The sequence below is a fragment of the Procambarus clarkii genome, chromosome 82, assembly GCF_040958095.1.
Source record: "Procambarus clarkii isolate CNS0578487 chromosome 82, FALCON_Pclarkii_2.0, whole genome shotgun sequence".
Classification (NCBI taxonomy): domain Eukaryota; kingdom Metazoa; phylum Arthropoda; class Malacostraca; order Decapoda; family Cambaridae; genus Procambarus; species Procambarus clarkii.
Genome location: NC_091231.1, coordinates 10,463,957 through 10,485,792, shown reverse-complemented (window position 1 = coordinate 10,485,792; position 21,836 = coordinate 10,463,957). Strand labels below are relative to the sequence as shown.

General features: G+C 45.9%; 2 protein-coding genes across 2 annotated transcripts in view; one reads left to right on the top strand and one right to left on the bottom strand.

Moving 5' to 3' along the window:
• The first annotated feature begins 2,226 nt into the window (after positions 1-2,226).
• Positions 2,227-2,988, top strand: LOC138358133 (uncharacterized). Its single transcript, XM_069315636.1, has one exon. The coding sequence runs from the start codon at positions 2,227-2,229 to the stop codon at positions 2,986-2,988; it is 762 nt and encodes a 253-aa protein (XP_069171737.1).
• A 5,620-nt stretch (positions 2,989-8,608) lies between these two features.
• LOC138358132 (zinc finger CCCH domain-containing protein 13-like) overlaps positions 8,609-21,836 on the bottom strand; it is a 35,968-nt gene continuing 22,740 nt past the window's right edge. Inside the window, exon 5 of the mRNA XM_069315635.1 lies at positions 8,609-8,676. Coding sequence (XP_069171736.1) covers positions 8,609-8,676 — 68 coding nt within the window. The remainder of the gene's footprint in view (positions 8,677-21,836) is intronic.

Below are 21,836 nucleotides of genomic sequence, written 5' to 3'. Positions count from 1 at the left end.
TTGAGGCCTTACAAAGAGATCTACAGGAACCCCACAAATGGTCAGATGACTGGCAAATACTTTTCAATGTTGATAAATGCAAGACCTTGCACGTGAGACATAACAATCCACGTCACAACTACCAAACTGACACCACTACCTAACAACAGATAGATGAAGAAAAGGACCTTGGAGTCAGAATCCATCATTCACTAAAAGTTGCACAAGTGGGAGCGGCAGTAAAAAAAAGTGAACCAAACCCTGGGAATAATCAAGCGAACCTTTACCTTCAGGGAAAAGAAAGTAGTCGTTCAACTGTAAAAGTCTCTTGTGCTCCCCCACCTGGATTATTGCATGGATTATCCAGACATGGAGACCTCATCTTCAGTAAGACATAGCTCCTCTGGAGAAGGTGCAACACCGGGCAACAAAAATCATGCCAGGGCTTAGTCATCTCTCGTATCAGGAACGGTTGAGGGCCACTGGGCTAACACTGCATACCAGGCATCACAGGGCGGATCTCATCGAAACCTTGAAAACACTGAACAATATGGAGGATGTCGATCCGGATAATTTCTTCTTCAGGTCAGATGTAACACGTACAAGGAGCAACGGGGTCAAGCTCAACAAACCACAATGTAGGACAGACAACAGGAGATGCTTTTTCCCGGCTTGTAAACCCGTGGAACCGCCTACCCGCCGAAGCCATACACGCCAAAACTTTGTTGGGGTTTAAAATACAGCTGGTAAAGATCATCAAGGCAAATGGGGGGCCTTTGACAAGCCGCCGTTTTCCTGTCCTAATGGAGGCTACTAGTATTAGTGGCCCTCAGGTAAATTCAGGTAAATGTTTACTTGATATACATTCCCAGCAAAGAAGTGGAGGAAAATATCAGTAAGAGGACTCCGGCCCTTCCGGAGAGAACACCTTGGAAACAGAGACACAACACAACGTGGGTATTATGCACAAAGAGTCATGTTTGATGAACCTCGGGGACTAAAAAACAAAAGTTATGGTTGAGTACACTATTATTTTTTCTCTACACAGGTGGGTACAGGAACAGATGGCTCGTAACTGCTGTTAGCCGTCTGAGAGCTTTCATTTCTCATTGCTCATCGCAAGCCTGACCAACTGGTTTTCACTGGAACACGAACCGCCAATTACTTATCAACCAAGTACCCACTTATTGCTGACGTACAGTTAAGGACTGGCGTCCAGTTAATCCTCCCTGGCCAGGACTCGAACTCAGATCAGATCGCTTAAAGAGGCGCGATTGAGGGGAGTGTTACCACTGCGCAAACAGTAATCTTAAGACTGTCAAAAAGTCTTTGATACCGCCCCCCCCCCGCCCCCTCTGTGTAAGATTATTAGATAAGATGGATAAAGAAGCTGCAACACATGAGGACGGTACAGGTGTGATAAGGATGTTACTGACAGACAAAACAGTCAGACAGTAAGTGTAGTCCTGAAGGGCCCCTGGACCCTCGCTATGCTTGATCTACATAAATGGCCGACCTGAGGAGATATGCTCCTACATGTCAAAGCTTGCTTATGAAAATTATTAGATCTTAGGAGTAATTCTGGAGATTTGGGCAAGCAAACAGCTACTTGAGCCAACTGCTTGTAAATATAGTGTGGATGAGAAGGAAAATGATACCAGGCGATCATGATATCATAGGAGGGGGAAATTTTACCGGACTGTAGAAAATAGGATCATTAACCAACCGATGCACAGTAGTCGTGGATTTTTGCGAGCTTCTACTATTCATATCACGTTGCATTTGGTCCGTTTGTTAACATGACAACGTATTAATTGAGAGAACGAGTTGGACAATTTCCTTACCTTACTATCGTCATCCCCACCTTCATCTCTGTCACAATTCCCAGCACCACCACTACCACTCAGGCGAGAGAAACAATAACCCACTCGATTGCTGCTAACATCTGATGCTTCACGAGGTACACCACCCACTTGTGGGCCTTGATGGTGAGTGTTCTCCACGGGTCTACCAAACCCGACGGGCTTGGTAGACCCGGGTTTGCCCGCCGCACCTCCCGGCGGATACCGGCGGTATCGCCCGCCGGTATCGCCCGCCGGTATCGGCCGCCGCACCTTCCCGCCGCCGCCTCCTGATCACCTAATGTTACATGCACCTCCAACACCATCTTTACCACCTCCAACACTGCCATTTCCACCCTCGGCTTAGACTTTTTTTTTTTTTTGAAGATTCCTTTCAAAAAGTGGCATGGCAATGTTCCCCCGCCCGACCATCAAATTTAACGCCGTCAACCACACTCACCAACGCCGTCAACCTCACTCACCAACGCCGTCAACCTCACTCACCAACGCCGTCAACCACACTCACCAACGCCGTCAACCTCACTCACCAACGCCGTCAACCACACTCACCAACGCCGTCAACCTCACTCACCAACGCCGTCAACCACACTCACCAACGCCGTCAACCACACTCGCCAACGCCGTCAACCACACTCACCAACGCCGTCAACCACACTCACCAACGCCGTCAACCTCACTCACCAACGCCGTCAACCTCACCAACACCGTCAACCACACTCACCAACGCCGTCAACCTCACCAACACCGTCAACCACACTCACCAACGCCGTCAACCACACTCACCAACACCATCAACCACTCACCAACGCCGTCAACCTCACCAACACCGTCAACCACACTCGCCAACACCGTCAACCACTCTCACCAACGCCGTCAACCACACTCACCAACGCCGTCAACCTCACTCTCCAACACCGTCAACCACACTCGCCAACACCGTCAACCACACTCACCACCGCCGTCAACCACACTCACCAACGCCGTCAACCACACTCACCACCGCCGTCAACCACACTTACCAACGCCGTCAACCTCACTCACCAACGCCGTCAACCACACTCACCACCGCCGTCAACCACACTCACCACCGCCGTCAACCACACTCACCACCGCCGTCAACCAGACTCACCAACGCCGTCAACCGTGAGACAGGGAGGCGACCACCACCACGCGGGTGTCGGGAGTGCCTAACCGCTACCTGTCTGCGGGCTATAATACTCTAAGCTACGGCCGCCCTCACAAGCGCGCTCCTCAACTTTTCTTTACCGTCTTATCAAAAGCGATATTTTTCTTGCACAGAAAATATGACATTTTTGGCTCAGTTGGCAATTATCCGTAATATCACCCTGTCCTCAGGCTAGGCTCGCGCCACCAACGGCCGACCCCCCTAACACGCATTCATAAATTTGTTGCGTGTTGAGTATTCGAGACACTATTTTCTCATTTAAATTATTATCATTATATGTATGTATGTATATATATATATATATATATATATATATATATATATATATATATATATATATATATATATATGTCGTACCTAGTAGCCAGAACGCACTTCTCAACCTACAATTCAGGGCCCGATTTGCCTAATAAGCCAAGTTTTCCTGAATTAATATATTTTCTCAATTTTTTTTCTTATGAAAGGATAAAGCTACCCATTTCATTATGTATGAGGTCAATTTTTTTTTATTGGAGTTAAAATTAACGTAGATATATGACCGAACCTAACCAACCCTACCTAACCTAACCTAACCTATCTTTATGGGTTAGGTTAGGTTAGGTAGCCGAAAAAGCTAGGTTAGGTTAGGTTAGGTAGGTTAGGTAGTCGAAAAACAATTAATTCATGAAAACTTGGCTTATTAGGCAAATCGGGCCTTGCATAGTAGGCTGAGAAGTGCATTCTGGCTACTAGGTACGACATATATATATATATATATAATACACACAGTATATGTGTGTGTGTGTGTGTGTGTAAATCAAGAAAACTCCTTCTGAAGATGTATTAATATACGAAAGTACTTAAGGAAATTCGTTTCAATTTTCCTCCGTGGTCTGACAGTCATATATATATATATATATAAAGAATTTTGTATATAGTTAAGACCTAGATTAGGTTAGGTTATGTGTTGTAACTTTTTCGGGTCAAATTATTCGCATTTGCAATAGTTCGGTGAAGCCTTAAGTGATATGATTCGAACAGACACAAGTGAACAAAGCAGTGTTCGAGGAAATTTCGAACGTAAGCGGCTGAGAGTCGACGATACAAAAGCATTTGGCTAATATTTTGAGAATGGGCCGCTAGATGAGAAACTTTGATTATTATGTATTCAAAGTTTACTCAGTTTAAGCTTAAACTTTCTATGAACAAATATTTCAAATTAATATCCGATTTCAGATATGAATGAAAACTTCCAATACGCGGAATATTCCCGGAGTGGATTCTGTTCTTTAACCCCCAAGCCCGGCTTGGGGCCAGGCTTGTTGGCTTCTGATATTTGATCCAAGATGCTGTTCCTTGCAGCGGTTCGCACGGCCACATACATGTCCACCACAGTATGACGACCTGTTTACAGTAACCCTCTAGGACCCTCATGACGTTTCGGTCCGTCCTGGACCATTATCACGACGTTTCGGTCCATTCTGGACCAATATCACGACATTTCGGTCCATCCTGGACCAATATTACGACATTTCGGTCCATCCTGGACCAATATCACATTTCGGTCCATCCTGGACCAATATCACGACATTTCGGTCCATCCTGGACCAATATTACGACATTTCGGTCCATCCTGGACCAATATCACGACATTTCGGTCCATCCTGGACCATTATCACGACATTTCGGTCCATCCTGGACCTTTATCATAACATTTGGACCTGTCTTGAGCCCTTATCACATTGTGACACGAAATTACAACTTGAAATTATTATTTATTTAATTCTTAGATACCAGTACGTGTAATTAAAAAAAAAAGAATTCTTTACGTAAACAAACTTTTATAATGTTCTTAATTAAAAAAGTTCCCAAACGAGGTATTTAACTTACCACAGCGAGTAGACACACAAGAGCTTGTCAAAGGTGAGAGTAAGTGCACTACAAGCTCGCCCTCGCCAGGCTACAATGCAGTACACACCACAATACAGTAAGCCTCCACACACCACAATACAGTAAGCCTCCAGACACCACAATACAGTAAGCCTCCAGACACCACAATACAGTAAGAATCCACACACCACAATACAGTCAGCCTCCACACACCACAATACAGTAAGAATCCACACACCACAATACAGTAAGCCTCCACACACACCACAATACAGTAAGCCTCCACACACACCACAATACAGTAAGCCTCCACACACACCACAATACAGTAAGCCTCCACACACACCACAATACAGTAAGCCTCCACACACACCACAATACAGTAAGCCTCCACACACACCACAATACAGTAAGCCTCCACACACACCACAATACAGTATGCCTCCACACACACCACAATACAGTAAGCCTCCACACACACCACAATACAGTAAGCCTCCACACACACCACAATACAGTAAGCCTCCACACACCACAATACAGTAAGCCTCCACACACCACAATACAGTATGCCTCCACACACCACAATACAGTATGCCTCCACTCACCACAATACAGTATGCCTCCACTCACCACAATACAGTATGCCTCCACACAACACAAAACAGTAAGCCTTCACACACCACAATACAGTATGCCTCCACACACACCACAAAACAGTAAGCCTCCACACACACCACAATACAGTATGCCTCCACACACCACAAAACAGTAAGCCTTCACACACCACAATACAGTAAGCCTCCACACACACCACAATACAGTATGCCTCCACACACCACAAAACGGTAAGCCTTCACACACCACAATACAGTAAGCCTCCACACACACCACAATACAGTATGCCTCCACACACACCACAATACAGTAAGCCTCCACACACACCACAATACAGTATGCCTCCACACACACCACAATACAGTAAGCCTCCACACACACCACAATACAGTATGCCTCCACACACCACAATACAGTATGCCTCCACACACACCACAAAACAGTAAGCCTCCACACACCACAATACAGTATGCCTCCACACACCACAATACAGTATTATTCAAACCAAAACTCCAGCATACACACCACACCAAAATACACTCTTGCGAGTTCCTACACACAAAAATACACCACACTGCGCCACAACACAAGCTACTCACTACACTCTTCGCTTTTATCGTGAGTTCAAATCTAAACTACTAAACGAGTCTGACCACTTCAAAGTACATGGAGGCAGCCCCGGCAACCTTTGGGGGTCAGTGAAGCACAAGCTGCTGGCTGACTCACTGCTTTCCTCCTCAATCGTGGCCTCATTACTCAACATATTCCAGTTTAATATGAACGACTGGGAGCGCCCACACGCCACAGGAGCGCCCACACGCCACAGGAGCACCCACAATCCACAGCCCTACATGCCGAGGAGGAGTTGCTCCCTAAGCCTCAATGCAGGGGATGTCAGGTCTTCCACAACTCATTATCTAGACCCAAGCAAAAGTTTCAACTGAACAGGTATAAATATCGTCCAATATCTTAAATGGAGTACAAGCCACTCAAGACGCTTCGCCAACGGCCAAGTGGTGTCAGAGATCAATATATATAGTACACATAATAGAGGAAAAATAGATTGGCTAGAAAGGCGGGGTCCAAGAACTAATAGCGCGATTCTGCTGGCACAAATAGTATATATACACACACACACACACACACACACACACACACACACAAGAATGCACGCGACCAAGTGGTCAGTATCCGCGACTCGCAATCCAGAGACCCGGGTTCGATTCATGGCCAAGACAGAAAATAGCAGTTTCTTTTACGTAATGCTTCTGTTCACCTAGCAGTAAACAGGTACCCTGAGGTAGACAGGTGCTGCGGGTTGCATCGTGTGTACTTGCCTAGTTGTGTTTGCGGGGGTTGAGCTCTGGCTCTTTGGTCCGCCTCTCAACTGTCAATCAACAGGTGTACAGGTTCCTGAGCCTACTGGGCTCTATCATATCTACACTTGAAACTGTGTATGGAGTCAGCCTCCACCACATCACTTCCTAATGCATTCCATTTGTCAACCACTCTGACACTAAAAAAGTTCTTTCTAATATCTCTGTGGCTCATTTGGGCACTCAGTTTCCACCTGTGTCCCCTTGTGTTAAATAGACTGTCTTTATCTACCCTATTGATATCTACTATTTATCTACCCTATTGTGTAATTACCTAAGTGTAGTTACAGGATGAGAGCTACGCTCGTGGTGTCCTGTCTTCCCAGCACTCTTTGTCATATAACACAGTGTGTGTGTGTGTGTGTGTGTGTGTGTGTGTGTGTGTGTGTGTGTGTGTGTGTGTGTGTGTGTGTGTGTGTGTGTGAGGGAAATATATAATAGATATGACATGAAAATAGATCGGAAGTTAGTACATTAAACACGCAACGGTAGGAAAAAGCTGGACCCAAGAGCTAACCGCTGGATCCTGCCGGCACAAATAGGTGAGAACAGTGTCTTGACGAAGCACTAGGAGCGCTTACTTGCAAGACGAACCAATATACATTTATTTATTTTTAACAAGCGTAAACCCGTCTTCAACGAGCGAGTGAAGAGTTACGGACGAGGGGGAGGACATGTACAACACACCTCAAACGAAGGAGATGAGAGTCAAGGACCATCAAGGACCTCCTGGAGGCGTCAAGGATCTCCTGGAGGCGTCAAGGATCTCCTGGAGGCGTCAAGGACCTCCTGGAGGCGTCAAGGACCTCCTGGAGGCGTCAAGGATCTCCTGGAGGCGTCAAGGATCTCCTGGAGGCGTTAAGGATCTCCTGGAGGCGTCAAGGATCTCCTGGAGGCGTCAAGGATCTCCTGGAGGCGTTAAGGATCTCCTGGAGGCGTCAAGGATCTCCTGGAGGCGTCAAGGATCTCCTGGAGGCGTCAAGGACCTCCTGGAGGCGTCAAGGACCTCCTGGAGGCGTCAAGGACCTCCTGGAGGCGTCAAGTATCTCCTGGAGGCGCCAAGGACCAGCTGAACAAGTTGGCAACCTCCGAACCCAACCTTGTTGGCGTTCAAAGGTATATTACCCCCAACAGAGCTGCTAATGACAACAGGCCCGTCAAACAGGAATTCATTACGTCTGTCAGCGAAGCTCATTTGCATTTCCCTTCGCTGAACCTTCCGTCGAAAACTATACATGGTCTGGTAGTTGGCTCCAGCACTGCCCGGTCGTTGGCTCCAACACCGTCTGGAAGTAGGCTCCAACACCGTCTGGAGCATACCTGGAGCATACCTGGAGAGGGTTTTGGGAGTTGTTCTACTCCCCGAGCCCGGCCTGGGGCCAGGCCCGACTTGTGATAACTTGGTCAAACCAGACTGTTCGGTGCAGTGGCCCGCAGGCCCACATATCCACGACAGCCTGTTTGGTCTGGTAGCTACCTCCATCACATCTGGTAGTCTCCAACATCATCTTACAGGTCGCACCAACACACACTACCTACCAGGCCGATCTCTCACGGTGTCCAAAAGGGAACTTTTATAAATACCTCCAGAAGCTACCTTATCAACCAGGCTGTGATTCATACGCCAGAATGCGAGCAGCGGCATCTACCAGCTGTTGAAAATATGGTAAATGACTGAAAAAAAGGAATTGTTGCAGTGTACTACAACAATTGCCCAATCACTTGGGCTGGACGGTGGCGCCGATCGACAGCTGGAAAGGCGAGGTCGAGAAGCTGAAGCACGATTCTGCAGGCACAAATTGGTGAGTATATGTGTTACAATTTCGTGGAACTGCAGCAACGCCCAAACTGCTTGTCGGACACGTAACTGAAGTCATCTCTCCTACAAATTTCTCAGGTCGAAACACCCGCGTCATTTTACCTCGCTATCACTGACACACTTAAGATGTCTCTCTCTATGTCTGTGTCTCTATATATGGGTCTGTGACTCTATATATGGGTCTGTGTCTATATATGGGTCTGTGTCTCTATATATGGGTCTGTGTCTCTCTGCTTCACCATAACACAGACTGGGACCTGTGATTAAGCTTGCTACTACGCTTCTGGACTTACCAGAGTCTCTCCAACCTTAAGGCTCCTAACTACAAGTTAATTATTTTTTGTTAATTTCAATAAATTAATTGGACTTTATTCACGTGGTTTGTATATATGTTATTAAGTTCCGATACTGGGAGTAACTTAGACTGATTAAGTTGCTATATCACGGTGCAAGTTAGTTTTAGTATTATGCTATGGTGTAGATTAGTTAAATGAAATTTAACATTTCCGTGTAAACTATTCTTAAGTTCTGATATTGCGAAGCAACCTGGGTTAATTACTTCAGAAATCCCCACGCAATTTTAGCTAATTGGATGTGATATTGGGGGAGTAACTTTGTGCTCGCCCAAGTTACCAGGTAAGGGGGTGCGTGTGGGGCCCCAGAGCTTCACACAACCACTGACAGTCATCCCAATGTCTCCTTCACAAGGACTGGCCATCTCTTGCACCCTTAATTCCTAACAGACAAAAAATAAATAAATATGAAACTAACAATGTTCCTGTACTCTTGGAGTAGAGAACTATAATAAAAAGTATACTCGCTAAGCCATCTTCATCTACTACTGTCCTTGGATAATAGTAGATGTAGCTATTACATTCCAGGATATACTTGATCTTTTTATCCTTATCCCGTGAGACCTGGAGAACGCATGCTTACCTGTGGTTATATAAGTGTTCACGGCGAGAAAGTTTTACTTCTAAAGCCCCGCCTCTCAGATTTGGCCAGATTTGATTTGAGCTGGTTGTATAAGTACACCAGGAGCTGGCCAGATTTGGCCAGTTCCTGGTGTACTTATACAACCAGACTCGCTAATCTCCTCTCATAATTGTTCTTTGAAATTACGAATCGAGGTGGCTTTCAGGACCTCTGCTTTCAGGCTCGTTCCACTGGTTTATCCCCCCACACTCAACACCAGTATTTACTTACATTTTGACCACACCACAAACCATGTGCGTTTAAGTTTCAACGTGTGTCCCCGTCCATCTATCGTTCCTCACCTGAAGAAAAATCTGTTACATTTATTCCTCTCAGTATGTTATACGTTGTGATCATATCACCTCTGCTTCTCTCTTCTAGTACATGGTCGAGTTTTCTTAATAATGTCCTCATAACTCGACACTCTTATCTCTGGTACCAGTTTCGCAGCAAGTCTCTGGATTTTATCAACTTTCTTGTGTTTTACAAGGTGGAGATTCCACTCTCAAGTTGCATATTCTAGGACGGGACCGTAACGTAAGATGTGTATAATGTTCTGAATTATTTCCTTTCACGTTTTGTACTTCGTGTCTGGACTCCGGCTGTAACCACCCACCTTCATGCACATATATAGCAGAGCCCCAGAGTGCAAGGTTACAGAGGCAGAAGACGCCAGAGTACACAGTTGCTGCCGCAGGTGCCAGGGTAGGGCAGTAAAGAGGCAGCAGGTGCCAGGGTAGGGCAGTAATAAGGCAACAGATGCTAGGGTAGGGCAGTAAAGAGACAACAGATGCCAGGGTAGGGCAGTAAAGAGGCAGCAGGTGCCAGGGTAGGGCAGTAAAGAGGCAGCAGGTGCCAGGGTAGGGCAGTAATGAGGCAACAGATGCCAGGGTAGGGCAGTAATGAGGCAACAGATGCCAGGGTAGGGCAGTAAAGAGGCAGCAGATGCCAGGGTAGGGCAGTAAAGAGGCAGCAGGTGCCAGGGTAGGGCAGTAAAGAGGCAGCAGGTGCCAGGGTAGGGCAGTAAAGAGGCAGCAGGTGCCAGGGTAGGGCAGTAAAGAGGCAACAGATGCCAGGGTAGGGCAGTAAAGAGGCAACAGATGCCAGGGTAGGGCAGTAAAGAGGCAGCAGGTGCCAGGGTAGGGCAGTAAAGAGGCAACAGATGCCAGGGTAGGGCAGTAAAGAGGCAGCAGGTGCCAGGGTAGGGCAGTAAAGAGGCAACAGATGCCAGGGTAGGGTGGTAAAGAGGCAACAGATGCCAGGGTAGGGCAGTAAAGAGGCAACAGATGCAAGGGTAGGGTGGTAAAGAGGCAACAGATGCCAGGATAGGGCAGTAAAGAGGCAGCAGGTGCCAGGGTAGGGCAGTAAAGAGGCAACAGATGCCAGGGTAGGGCAGTAAAGAGGCAGCAGGTGCCAGTGTAGGGCAGTAAAGAGGCAACAGATGCCAGGGTAGGGCAGTAAAGAGGCAGCAGGTGCCAGGGTAGGGCAGTAAAGAGGCAACAGATGCCAGGGTAGGGCAGTAAAGAGGCAACAGATGCCAGGGTAGGGCAGTAAAGAGGCAGCAGGTGCCAGGGTAGGGCAGTAAAGAGGCAGCAGGTGCCAGGGTAGGGCAGTAAAGAGGCAGCAGGTGCCAGGGTAGGGCAGTAAAGAGGCAGCAGGTGCCAGGGTAGGGCAGTAAAGAGGCAACAGATGCCAGGGTAGGGCAGTAAAGAGGCAGCAGGTGCCAGGGTAGGGCAGTAAAGAGGCAACAGATGCCAGGGTAGGGCAGTAAAGAGGCAGCAGGTGCCAGGGTAGGGCACTAAAGAGGCAACAGATGCCAGGGCAGGGCAGTAAAGAGGCAGCAGGTGCTAGGGTAGGGCAGTAAAGAGGCAGCAGGTGCCAGGGTAGGGCAGTAAAGAGGCAACAGGTGCCAGGGTAGGGCAGTAAAGAGGCAGCAGGTGCCAGGGTAGGGCAGTAAAGAGGCAGCAGGTGCCAGGGGGGAACGGAGACAGAAAGAAAGAGTGGGATCGGGGTCTCCATCTTCCCTCACTCCGTCAGTGTTGGGGATGCGAGGCATTAGGGCGGCCAGGCACGTGCGCCCACACATTACCCAACTCCTGGTTGTGTCACTCCATACACACACCCTCCCATCACTCCCTTCCTCTCCTTACAGGGCTTTTATCTCCCTCTCTTCCCTTGCTTCTCTCCTCTCTTCTATTGTATGGCACCTCTGGCACCTCGTCCCCGACGTTTACTATGCTGCCATCAACACAGCATTGAGTCATCTCACTCATAGTTTACTTAACTGGCTCCTCCTGTCCCACGCATCAACTTAGATGCCTCCTCCCCCCCCACCACCAGCCTTTGTTTAGCTTCTTGACAAAGTCTGGCACACAGGCCTAAAATACAAGATGTCTGAACTAATGCTTCCACGGAGATTTACTGCCATACACTACAGCTTCATAGATAAACTCAGTATCGGCAGCGACCTGGCTGACAAGATTGAATTGAAACTTGGAGTGCCACAAGAAAGCTGCCTATCACCCACACTTCTCAACATACACAGCTGACATGTATCCACCCACATATACAGAATACATCACATATGCTGACAATGAAACTCAAATAATCTGTCAACCAGGACAATCAAAGACACTACTGGCCATCAAAGAATGGAATTCATAAACAACTTTGAGGAGCACTTGAAACTAAGCACCATCAAACAAAAGTTCCAAATAATACACACTACAAAGCGAAGCATGAGTCACACGGATGGAGGCACAATATTGGCACTCATGGTTAATAGAACAGGAATCAAAATTCACATCAAGGACAGAACAAAGAAAGCAAAAAACAAGAAAGAAAAAGAAACTGCCTTAGGAAATCTGCGAAGATTCCGAAGCCTTAGCACACATGTTAGTTTTAAGTACACCGGTTTGTTGCGCGCGCAGCCTGACGCAACCCGTTAGGCAGACGAACAAATCCACAAGGGCCGCGACGAGGATTCGAACCTGCGTCCGGGAGCATCCCAGACACTGCCTTAATCGACTGAGCTACGACAGGGTAAAAAGAGTTGAAACCGAAGTTCTACTGTGTGGATTTGAAACTGTGGATTTGTTCATTTGATGCATCCAGTTAGTGTGATCTCTGTGTGTCGTTAGGCAGACGTCTCCTTCCTACAGAAATTTATCCGCTTTCCAAGCAGGTCCATAATTGTTCAAAATACAAGTGATATAAGGCCGTAGTCCGGCCGCATCTCTAATACCTTCCAGCACCCGACACACCTTGAACAACACCAACATGCACAAACTACAAGGAGTGCAAAACAGAGCACAAAATAGAAGAGCAAAACACCGGCCACTGCATGACCAAACAATTCAGGCACTCCACCAAGCCCTCAACACAACCACTCACCACTAAAACCATCAACTGTTAGTAACAACTCACAAGCTCACAGTAACAACTGTTACTGTGAGCCACTAACGCAACAAGCAACTGTTACTGTGAGCCAGTAACGCGTCAAGCAACTGTTACTGTGAGCCAGTAACGCGTCAAGCAACTGTTACTGTGAGCCACTAACGCGTCAAGCAACTGTTACTGTGAGCCACTAACGCGTCAAGCAACTGTTACTGTGAGCCAGTAACGCGTCAAGCAACGGTTACTGTGAGCAACTAAGGCGACAAGCAACTGTTACTGTGAGCCACTAACGCAACAAGCAACTGTTACTGTGAGCCAGTAACGCGTCAAGCAACTGTTACTGTGAGCCACTAACGCGTCAAGCAACGGTTACTGTGAGCCACTAACGCGACAAGCAACTGTTACTGTGAGCCACTAACGCGACAAGCAACTGTTACTGTGAGCCACTAACGAATGAGAGAATATAGTCATTCCAATAAACACAACAGTTATAAAGAGACATTAATTACCCTGCAAGCACAGCTAGGTGAGTAAGGTTGAGAGGCGGAACCAAAGAGCCAGAGCTCAACCCCCGCAAGCACAATTAGGTGAGTACGACCTTGTTCTAAAATAATAAAAGTTAACCATAAGTGTTAAAAATTTATAAATGTACGACTCCATCCCCCATTCAGCAAGCTCTCGTTCCCATGTTGAAAAAAACACGCTGACACCGTTACTTCAATTTTGATTTCCAGGTTGATGTTTAACTAGGATAAAAGTAATAATATGTCGCAATTAAAGCGTGAGAGAATACCAGGAATTAAAACTATACAGAAATCACGCAAACGTTCACAGGAGTCGCAAATATGGAGAGTAAAAACTGTCTGCGATTGGAATTATCACAGAAATACCTTTTTACCCGTGTTCATATAGCTTATACCCAATTACATATAGCTTATACCCATGTTCATATAATTTACTGAGAGAATTGAGGATAGGCGGTGATCAGTTTGTTAACTTGGCAGGATAATAAAGTCAGGTTGCTTCCTAACAACAGTATCATGCTCTTGTGAGCAGCCAATCAGGACCAGTACTGTACCTCTTAGGAATACTGCCAGTCAGGAACATGACCACACGTGTACCTCTCTATGTGGTACAGGCAATCAGGATCCTCATCAGCACAACGCACAAGCCACCATCTCACCAGGAACCTCACTAGGAACCTCACCAGTACAACTACAATCGCCAACTCCCGAGTGACTACTTGTCCCGCTCCTGTGCCAGGTAAGGTACGGGCTCACCATAGCCCGTGCTACTTGGAACTTGTTCCGAGTAGCTGAATCTATAGCAACAACAACATCCCGAGTGAAAACGAGTCATTGTATTGACCTGCTGATGGTCAAAAGGCGGGGCTTAGGAGCACAAGCCGGAGTCTGCAGGCACATGTAGGTGAGTACCTCCGCCAGGGCGACACATCAAGCCTCCCCCCCCCCCCCCTCAGCAGGATGTTTCTACTTGTGCAGGCTGCCTCACCGCCCCACACAAAATACTCCATGCACTTAGAGACGGGAATCTCTTAAGTCGCTCACAAAAGCCCGGCCAAACCCCTAATACACTCCTTCCTCTCTCCCATCCTACCCTCACCCACCTACACACACCTTCTACCACCTACCTCCACCTACCACCAACTACCCCCACCTACCTCCACCTTCCACCACCTACCCCCACCTTCCACCACCTACCTCCACCTACCACCACCTACCTCCACCTACCACCACCTACCCCCCACCTTCCACCACCTACCTCCACCTACCCCCACCTTCCACCACCTACCACCACCTACCTCCACCCACCCCCACCTACCACCACCTACCTCCACCTTCCACCACCTACCCCAACCTACCTCCACCTACCACCACCCACCCCCACCTACCACCACCTACCTCCACCTTCCACTACCCATCCCCCACCTTCCACCACCCTACCCCCACCTACCACCACCCACCCCCACCTTCCACCACCTACCTCCACCTACCACCACCTACCCCCCACCTTCCACCAACATTCATACAAATGTATATCATTTAGTTCAGATTAATAAGTAGTGTTATAATAATCACATCACAACATATAAATAATATATATTCCATGTACACACAAATTAGGATTATAAAGCTTAATAACATAATTTCCATCGAATTAAATCTGAACCATTTTAGCTCGTACATTTTTAACACGTTTCAAAAGAATTAAACAATTTAACACAATTGTTTTCACTTACTATCTTGCAATTTTTAACGCGACCTGTTCAAAACGCGACGTATTAATACTTCAAGCAACGTAATACTGACATTTTCTATGCATTGGCCTCGTTAGGTTAGGTGGGTTGCTTGGGCTCATACGTTTTTGGTAAGGGTAAACAGTTGCATTTTGTATGGAGTGGCAAATCGAAGGATCGAGCTGGATAGTCACATCAACATAATTTCAGAGCAGAGACGCATCGTTTAACCCTAATTTATGTATTACAATTTCTCTTGCCTAAGTGTGAACGGCTAGGCCAGACTAACCTGGGCCAGGATTCATAAAGTATTAATTACTAGACCACTTACGGAACCCCTAATCATGAATCCTAACCATCGTTCCCTAATCATGGCAGCTTTGGTTACATCACATTAAACAGTTTATGAGCTCCGAAGCACAACGACGTTGTTTATAACTATTATAACCTGGGGTTATGGAGAGGGAGAGAGGGAGAGGGAGAGAGGGAGAGGGAGAGGGAGAGGGGGGGGGGAGGGAGAGAGAGAGAGAGAGAGAGAGAGAGAGAGAGAGAGAGAGAGAGAGAGAGAGAGAGAGAGAGAGAGAGAGAGAGAGAGAGAGAGAGAGAGAGAGAGAGAGAGCAAAAAGTTAATTTGAGATCATGGAGACACAGTATAGAGAACCTCTGACAGGGGCACCACAGGTGAAGCACAATCCCTCGCACCACTCGACCAAAAACAGTCGTCAAGAGTTACGATAAACTTACGTCAAGCCCCCACAATAATTCTTCCAAGCTAACTGATGAGAAACAAATGAACTGATATAAATTTAACCCCAATACCCAAAAATCCACACACACACACAGTTCTCTCTGAGGGACGAAGCGGCCCACCAAAACGAAAATCGATACCCACAGAATTATGTTAAGACTTGGGCGTGATTATGGCAGCCTCCGCGACTGAAATCCACGCGATAATGTATTGAAACGCTCATCGGAGGGGAAAAACCTGTGGGGTAGATCTTGGAAGAACGGCGTATGGCGGGGAGAGAGAGGGGGAACTCTTCCTATATCCCGCGCGCGACGCCAAGTTAGGCCTCTTGATATCCCTAACAAACTATATCAAATATGTTACGTATATTGATATGTAGTAAGTACCAAAATACTTTTTTATAGCTCCGTGCATAACGTATCTCCACTCTTGCCAAATTATTACTATTATAATTATATACATAATAATTTTAATAATTCATTGTGTCGGGGGACAGGCAGCTAGTGTCTATATATATGTTTGGTTTATATCGAGGTCCCCCAAAGGTCAAACTGCTGACCCCTCCCCAGGATGCAGCCCTACAACAAGCTGACTAGCTCCTGGGTACCTATTTACCCAGGAGCATTTACCTATAAGTGATAAGTGAGTATAGGTAAATGTATTTACCAATACATTTACCTATAAGTAAACAGTGCATTAGGTGATAGGAGACACGCCAAACCATTTTTCCAGCCCGAGATTTAATTCATTTGGATTACCGGGGTCTCGAACACGGGCCTGAAAGGTAAGATACCATTTTCTAAACCCGTCCTCATCAACAAAATACAAATGGTTGTTAATTTATGCATCAAACCCCCCTTGTTTATGAATGATAAGAGACTTTACACACGACTCACACCTGGTGACGTATGTACTTTTCTCTAGCAGTGCTTTGTTCACGGCCTCAGCTCGAGTCCCACCTTCATGCGATTCATCCACCTACTGCAAAATACCAATAATAGCAAACAAAGCCTAACCAACTAACTTAAGGCTAACTATTCAACACCTAGATGTAATAATATTAACTTATATTTGAGAAAATAACAATTCTGAATACGTAGCAGGTTCAAATTGGTGAATGCATCTTAGGGAGCACCGCCGCTTGGACGAGCCTAGCCCAAGGGCAGGTTGTGTTTTCCGACCAACCGGGCCATGGATCCTTACAATAAAAAAATTATTGTATAAAAAAAAAACTACCGCATGGAATGTGTCAAAGACGAACAACGCAGCACACCTCGAGTCCTGATTTAGAAAAATAAGATTCTCAGGCACAAAAGGAGCCTGATTTGATATGCAGAGTGAGGGGGAAGGGGAGCGATAGCTTTCTTGCCTTTCTCCCAGTGTCTGACTCCCGACATGTGTCGTGATACAGCTCCTGACTCCCGACACGTGTCGTGATACAGCTCCTGACCCGTGAGGTGATACAGCCCCTGACCCGTGAAGTGATACAGCCCCTGACCCGTGAAGTGATACAGCCCCTGACCCGTGAGGTGATACAGCCCCTGACCCGTGAGGTGATACAGCCCCTGACCCGTGAAGTGATATAGCCCCTGACCCGTGAGGTGATACAGCCCCTGACCCGTGAGGTGATACAGCCCCTGACCCGTGAGGTGATACAGCCCCTGACCCGTGAAGTGATATAGCCCCTGACCCGTGAGGTGATACAGCCCCTGACCCGTGAGGTGATACAGCCCCTGACCCGTGAGGTGATACAGCCCCTGACCCGTAAGGTGATATAGCCCCTGACCCGTGAGGTGATACAGCCCCTGACCCGTGACATCACACACACACAAACATTGGGATTGGGTGGTTATAAATAGGAGCTGCCTCGTATGGGTCAATAGGCCTTCTGCAGTTACCTTTATTCTTATGGTCTTATGTAAAATTTCATTCTCTAGAAAAGGAAAGAATTAGAGGTGACATGATAAAGGTGTACAAGTGGATGAATGTACATAACAAAGAGGATATTAATTGGGTATTAAAAGTATCAACACAAGACAGAACACGAAACAATGGATATAAGTTGGATAAGTTTAGATTTAGGAAAGACCTTGGGAAATACTGGTTCGGTAACAAGGTTGTTGATTTATGGAATCCAATTACCGCGTAACGTGGTGGTGGGGTCCCTTGATTGTTTCAAACGTGGGTTGGACATGTATATGAGTGGGATTGGGTGGTTATAAATAGGAGCTGCCTCGTATGGGCCAATAGGCCTTCAGCAGTTACCTTTATTCTTATGTCCTTATGTTTTATAGGGGTGCCATAGGTACAATGAGAAAATTCTGTATAAACATCAAAGGTCCACAGTTGTTCAGCATCCTCCAAGCGAGTATAAAAAATATTGCCAGAACAACCGTGGACATCTTCAAGAGAAAACTAGATCATTTTCTCCCAGGAGTGCACGACCAACCGGGCTGTGGTGGATCTGTGGGCCTGCGGCCCGCTCCAAGCAACTGCCTGGTGGACCAAACTCTCACAAGTCAAGCCTGGCCTCGGGCTGGGCTTGGGGAGTAGAACTCCCAGAACCCCATCAAGCAGGTATCAGTGCATAATAGTTACACAAGTAACTATTGTTACACAACTATAACTATATAACAACTATAACAACTGTAACTATAGTTACACAAGTAACTATTGTGCTCAGTATAAGTAGCCAAATAAGACTAAACTGAGTAGCACTTAGTGGGCCAGCATGAGACTTACGGCCCGCACAGATATACTCTCAAAAATGTATGCCCAGTGTTCCCTTAAGGCTTTGTCAAGCTTTTCTTGCACTTTTCAAATACAAAACTCTGTCGATAAATCGCTATCCTAAAAGCCCGGTTTGTTAAATGTTGATATATTAGGACAAATTAGTTATGCAATACTGTAACGGCTGAATCACATAATTTATGTTTTCGAATTAAGACATGTTAAATATTTATTGTAAGCAAGCTATCCCGCAATTTATTATCCGGCCTATCCCTACCCAGAAGGCAACCATCTATTACGCTCGAAATTGTGTATGTATATGTGGTATGTTTATATATATATATATATATATATATAATATATATATATATATATATATATATATATATATATATATATATATATATATATATATATATGTCGTACCTAGTAGCCAGAACGCACTTCTCAGCCTACTATGCAAGGCCCAATTTGCCTAATAAGCCAAGTTTTCATCAATTAATTGTTTTTGGTCTACCTAACCTACCTAACCTAACCTAACTTTTTCGGCTACTTAACCAAACCTAACCTATAAAGATAGGTTAGGTAGGGTTGGTTAGGTTCGGTCATATATCTACGTTAATTTTAACTCCATTAAAAGAAAATTTACCTCATACATAATGAAATGGGTAGCTTTATCATTTCATAAGAAAAAAAATTGAGAAAATATATTAATTCAGGAAAACTTGGCTTATTAAGCAAATCTGGCCTTGCAATGTAGGCTGAGAAGTGCATTCTGGCTACTAGGTACGACATATATATATATATATATATATATATATATATATATATATATATATATATATATATATATATATATATATATATATATATATATATATATATATATATAAGCGTAAAGTAAATGGACAAATCCGCAAGTGCCGTGACGAGGGTTCGAACCTACGTCCCAGAGGATCCCAGACGCGCCTTAATCGACTGAGCTACGACATGGTAAAAAAGAATTGTGTAAAACCCTGGTTTGCGTCTCGGAGAGACTGCAGGATCCGTGGTAGGTCAAGTTGATTTCCCGTTTGCAATTCTTTTACCATGTCGTAGCTCAGTCGATTAAGGCGCATCTGGGATCCTCTCGGACGTAGGTTCGAACCCTCGTCACGGCACTTATGGATTTATTCATTTGATGCATCACGCTATTGTGATTTCTATGTGTTATGCGTAACTATCAACTAGGAAGATGAAACTAAAATTCCGAACGTTTTCGTGTTTTAACACATTACATTTTCTACGGAGTGGCAAATTAAGAGAACCGTTTGGATAACTTACGTTCTATTACCTGCGACAAAACCAACACTTAAGTATTTCCAAATCAGACAGCAAGAGCTACGCGTCTTAAGGCCTTGACCTGTCCGTCTTAAGACCTACTAGGCTACTACACCACCTAGATACCTTTACTACTTTGATAAGATAAATATTCCAGAATTCATGTTATATATCTCAGAGGTCACTTGGGAAGGACATCAGGGGTAGGATGCATCAGGCATTTACGTGTCCAATTACGAAACCCGTACATCTCTACTCAATTGTGGCAGCTTTTTTATATTTATTAAACAATTTATGAGCTCAGAAGCACTACGAGGTTGTTTGTAACAATAATAACCTCGGGTTGTGAAGTTTCCAAGCTCGCAAACTATTTAATAAATATAAACAAAGCCCCATACCGACATGAGCACTATGGCGTCATAGTGAAGTCACACATCTTGTGCACACCACAAATAAATCCTATTCCTTTTATCTCTTATTTTCGATGGGTTAGATTAGGATAAGTTGGTGTAAGTTGGCATAGGGTAGGATGGGGTGGGGTAAGGAATTTGTTGGGATGGATTTAATTAGAGAGTAGCAATGACAGAGTGTATATTTTTCTCAGATGTTAGACACTGCTCACATCCAGGCGACGTAACTTTAATATTTATGATGCACTGACGGAAGCAAGTGAGTAAGACTTCGTACCGTCGCCTTAATTCACGGTGATGCTTCCATTAGCACGATCTAGCAGGGGCGGAGTGTGCTGGGAAGCCTGAGATGTTTGTGTCACACTGTATTCAATGTCTCCCACCCACACACATGACCGGCCGGCTGTGTGTGACCGGCCGGCTGTGTGTGACCGGCCGGCTGTGTGTGACCGGCCGGCTGTGTGTGACCGGCCGGCTGGCTGACCGGCTGGCTGACCGGTTGACTGGCCGGCCAGCTAGTTAACAAGGTAATTAACAAATGTAATGCATTAGGCAGTGATGTGGTGGAGGCAGACTCCATATACAGTGTCAAATGGAGATATGATAGAGCCCAGTAGACTCAGGAATCTGTCCACCAGTTGTTTGACAGTTGAGAGGCGGGACCAAAGAGCCAGAGCTCAACCCCCGCAAGCACAACTAGGTGAGTACCCACCCACATGCTTTATAGTTACTACACTGTTTGTTACTTGTCAATTGTCACAGTTATTCACTTCACCTTATTACTGGCCATTCACTAGTTATATTCACACTTTATTGATAGCTACATTCACTATACCGCTAGTAATCAATAGACACAATTATTCACAACACAGTTTGTTGTTCATTCACTTGTAGTGAATTCACTAGTGAGCATACACTTGAGGCATACACTAGGTGACACACACTTGAGGCATACACTAGGTGACACACACTTGAGGCATACACTAGGGGACATACACTTGAGGCATACACTAGGGGACATACACTTGAGGCATACACTAGGTGACACACACTTGAGGCATACACTAGGTGACACACACTTGAGGCATACACTAGGTGACACACACTTGAGGCATACACTAGGTGACACACACTTGAGGCATACACTAGGGGACACACACTTGAGGCATACACTAGGTGACACACACTTGAGGTATTGACTAGTGGGCATACACTTGGGGAATTCACTAGTGAGCACACACTTTGGGCACTCAGTATGTGCCCAAGAAATATACTTGGGGCATTCAATTGG